This window comes from Lactuca saligna, chromosome 3, assembly GCF_052625555.1.
Source record: "Lactuca saligna cultivar CGN05327 chromosome 3, ASM5262555v1, whole genome shotgun sequence".
Classification (NCBI taxonomy): Eukaryota; Viridiplantae; Streptophyta; class Magnoliopsida; order Asterales; family Asteraceae; genus Lactuca; species Lactuca saligna.
In genome coordinates, this window is record NC_136419.1 from 68,957,196 (window position 1) to 68,961,730 (window position 4,535).

General features: G+C 31.2%; 1 protein-coding gene across 1 annotated transcript; it reads left to right on the plus strand.

The window, feature by feature from the left end:
- Nucleotides 1-577: 577 nt before the first annotated feature.
- On the plus strand, nt 578-3,257 carry LOC145036816 (NEP1-interacting protein 2-like). Its single transcript, XM_078985305.1, has 5 exons — nt 578-908; nt 1,244-1,422; nt 1,856-1,939; nt 2,140-2,307; nt 3,022-3,257. Exons 1-5 carry the CDS (start codon nt 743-745, stop codon nt 3,142-3,144), a joined length of 720 nt encoding a protein of 239 aa, XP_078841431.1. The 5' UTR covers nt 578-742; the 3' UTR covers nt 3,145-3,257.
- Nucleotides 3,258-4,535: the final 1,278 nt, after the last annotated feature.

Consider the following 4,535-nt stretch of genomic DNA (forward strand, 5'->3'; position numbering starts at 1 on the left):
TTTAATGTTTTCATGCTTATTTTATTTACACTTCCTACATATAAATCGGGTCGTATATAATATGTTTTTTATTATTTGAACTTCTCTTAAATTTTGCATGTGTTTTTATGTTTGTTTTTATGTATGTTTCTTACATGTTAGTTTGGTGACATATAATAGGTTTTCATTTAACGATATAAATTGTAGTTACTTAAATTTTACTGACCTTTTATATTTATCTACCAACAAGTGCAACAGTATTTAACTTTTGTCAATACAACCGTCAAAATTCAATTTACAAAACAAATTACCCACGACGCACGACGCAACGCAACGCAACGCACGACAAGTAAGCAAGTAGATATTCTTTAAAAAAGCAAACATTACCTTAGCTTATTTTTATTCAAACTACAAACATAATGATTCATACACCAACACAAAGAAAAGTTTTTGTATAGTTTACTAGTTTAGACACTTACATCTCTTTGCTTGTAATTTTTAAATAAGAATTTATTTTATGTCATATTACTAAATGCCCCTAAGACCCACAAGAGATTGAGAAGACAATAAATACTCTTCGGTCCTTTGTCGTTTCTTTTCACCTTCTCACGTAATTACCACTTCTCCGCAAATGCATTATAATTTATAACCAACAATTCTAAATCCCTGATACATTAAATTCGAACCCGCTGTGTTGTTATTACAAACCTCCCACAAATATCTAAAAGGCATTCATAACAACCCTCTCCCCAATCCATCAGTAATGGAGGTTTACGCATATCCATCTCATTTTATGCAATCATCTTCGCTAGTTTCTTCATTTTCATTTAGGAATTTGGTTTTCAAAGTTAAAGACTTCATTAGCTCTGCAGTTTCCATGGTTATTGGGAATGTCTTCTCTGCAATTTTCACCTTCTTCTTTGCGTTGGGTATGTGCTCTGTTCTTCATTCTCTGTGTTTTGGTTCCAAACACTTGTTGGTTGCGAATCTTTCTTCGTTTTTTCATGTGGGTTTTCAACAATTTCACTGGATTTTCGCTCATAGCTCCCAATTTGACTGTTTTTCGCTAAAAATATTGAATTACGGCTAGGGTTAGGATCTTCCTTGCGAACATCTTGTGTTTTTCAAATTATGCTTAATATCATGTTTATCTAATCCTTGTAACTTGAGAAATCAATGAATAATAATCAACATATGATGACTATATAGATAAAAAAAACTGATTTCCACCATTTTTATGAATTATTATCTTCCATATGTGCAGTAGGAACATTACTGGGAGCATTAACGGGAGCTTTGATAGGTCAAGAAACAGAAAGCGGTTTTGTCAGAGGATCTGCAATCGGAGCAATTTCAGGTGCCGTTTTCTCAATTGAAGTCTTTGAATCTTCCCTTGTTTTATGGAAATCAGATGAATCTGGAATCGGATGTCTTCTTTACTTGGTGAGCTATTTCATTTTTCATCCTTCATTGCTTCTTATTCATAACCCATAACAAAAGAGAAATTTTGATTTAGATAAATCACGAGATCCTTCAAAATTTGATGTTTATAACACAAATTCATCTCAAATTTAAACAAAAATAGATACGATTACTTAGAAATTCTCAAATTAGGTATAGTCTGCTCAAAAAATGGTATGTGAGAGCTCTCTTTACCTAAATTCCAACAAAGTTTTTAATAAGGTTCACATTTTACCACAAGCCTAACTATGATTTCTTTTTTGGGATCGAAAAAATAAGATATGTAGAAACGGGTAAAAGTTGTAAAGAAATTAATTATCTGATTTTTTTATTATTCAAATCACTATTATTATTGATTACTATCAAAATGTATATCCAAAGATCCCTTAAAACTAATGGTATTTTTTTTCACCAGATTGATGTCATTGTTAGCTTGTTAAGTGGAAGGCTTGTTCGTGAACGGATCGGTCCTGCTATGTTGAGCGCGGTTCAAAGTCAGGTAAAATTCACAAAATTTTATCAATCCACTTCTTTAATGCCCATTTGTTACACAGGACTGTGACTGCGACTGTGACCTATAAAAAAGCAATTTTTCTGACGCAAAAAGGCGGTACATTACGCACCGTTTAAAATAGTCCCAGAAAGATGGTCCAGTCTGCATTTCGCAAGCAAAACCTAATCTTGATTTATGATGATTAGATGGGAGCGGTTGAAACAAGTTTTGATGAGGTACAAAATATTTTTGACATTGGCGGATCTAAAGGCTTGACTGAATATTCGGTTGAAAAGATACCTAAAGTTGCGATTACCCGTGATAATGATGTGGACGAATCGGGAGAGCTAGTTTCTTGTTCGGTGTGTCTTCAGGTAAAAATCTATATATTTTTTGATTTTTGATTTTTATAAATTATAATTACCATAAATCATGTCTAAGTGGTCCAATTTTCGTGCAAAATAAAAAAGTTATTCACACGTATACATTTTGTACTATGTTATTATGTTATTCTATTAAGGGTAAAATGATCGAAAGTAATTTTGGTACAAAAAATAGGACCATGGACACGATGGTAGTTGGAACATCTAATACATTAGGTGTAATTTTTTTTAAAGGTGTTGGTTGACCTATTATTATTATTTTTCAATATATATGAATCTTACTATGTAAATAATTGTCCAACCAATAAATATCTTTTCCTAAATATTCTAACAACATTCTTTAATTTATGTTTTGCTTTACTAAAGTGTCAACCTTAATTTGGACTGAATGAAAGCTTCTAACTTTTCCCTTTCGTCTTTTAAACAAAAGATTCAAAACAAACACATAAAACAAAGGCAAGTTGATTGGTTGTTGACTTTTTATGAGTCAAACAACCCAATCACTAAATCGAAAACTAGACGATTCTACCCAACATTTTTTTCTGAAATCAACTATTTACAAGATCGGTCTATCTTTGTAGCTAAAGGGCAAAAACGGGATTTTAACTTTCGGACTTCCCAGTAATATAATTCTAATGGTTAAGATTGATGCAACCCGCTTTGACTTTGGTCAAAATTAATAACTTTTGTGTGATCTTTATGTAGGATTTTCAACTTGGAGAAACTGTGAGGAGTTTGCCACAATGTCATCACATGTTTCACCTACCTTGCATTGATAAATGGCTGATGAGACATGGATCTTGCCCATTATGTAGAAGGGATCTTTAATCTTTACTTTTACTTTTTTCTTTTCTTTTTTAATTTTTTTTAAAACTTTCTGTACATTCATATATGAAATTTTATCATTTAATGGTATTACAATAATCTAAACCTTAACAAAATTCGATCTTTTCACACACCCATCACTTCGATTCCATGAAATTGTGATTATGGATACCTAGAATGGAATTAATTTATCCGATCGTGTATCGTTTTCTTGAAAATCTATAAAATAATGAATTTGAGATATTTTTGAAGTCAATAATTGTAACGCTGTGGGGTTCCGAGCAGAAATGGAGGTGGAAATTATGAACCACCGACTGTATTTTGCTGACGTGGATTGGTTAGGTTTGAATTTTTCATTAATGAAAATCTAATGAGTTTTTTCCATAAGAAAATTACATGTTTCAGAGTAATGTACAATTTTTGATGCACAATGTATAAGTTTGTGTAGGGTGAGTGGTTTGTATTTTGGGATTTAAGCTCTGCCGGAAGTAGTCGTATCATTCATTGAATGGTGTGGATTTTGCATTTAACTAGTATAAATGTGGCTTGATATTTGTGGGTCATATTATGATTTATTTTCTTACGACAATTTGGTAACTGAATCATTTAATTTAACAATTTTTTGGCAAACAAATATACTTGTAAAACGTATGGTTTCTATAATATTATATAATAAATTCAAATAAAGTATTATTCTTGTCTTATATTAGAATTTAGACAATGGTATTGTGAAATATATCTAAATTAGAGAGATTTATAGTCTTACATACTAGGGTTTACAATTATATGACATTTATATATATAAAGATACCAGGTCTAAACCGAGCCTGAGGCCAAGAGATGGATGTGGATCGGTCCGAGTTTTTAAACTGCACTGCACTTATCTAGGGCCAAATAACTTCCCGTCTAGACCGCGGGTCTCAGATCATCCCTCAAACTTGTGAAACCGATCTTTTATCGGTCTCAGGCTGGTTTAGAACCAGTCTGATTTTGGTCCTTAGCCGAACTGTAAATAAATTATATTGAATTTGTCATTTTTAGATAATACTACTATCTAATGAGTTTTATATTAGTATGTAGGTTAGACTGAATTTTTCATTTTTCGACAATACTATTAAAAATATATATACAACATAGTTGTCAATAGAATTAAAATTTATGTTTCGAGAATAAAACAAATTAATATAATCAATACGAACAAGACTATCAATTAAATTACGTGAAGCTAATATTCTATTTTTTCAACATCCATATTATATAGAAAAGTTTTTAACTTAAAACTTACACAAATAATTTACTAATCTGTAGGGATTGATTATCTCAGGCTCAAAAAATACTTTGAATCACTGTCTACTCGCTCTTTTACTCTATAAATTTAAAATTGTTGTTCGTTT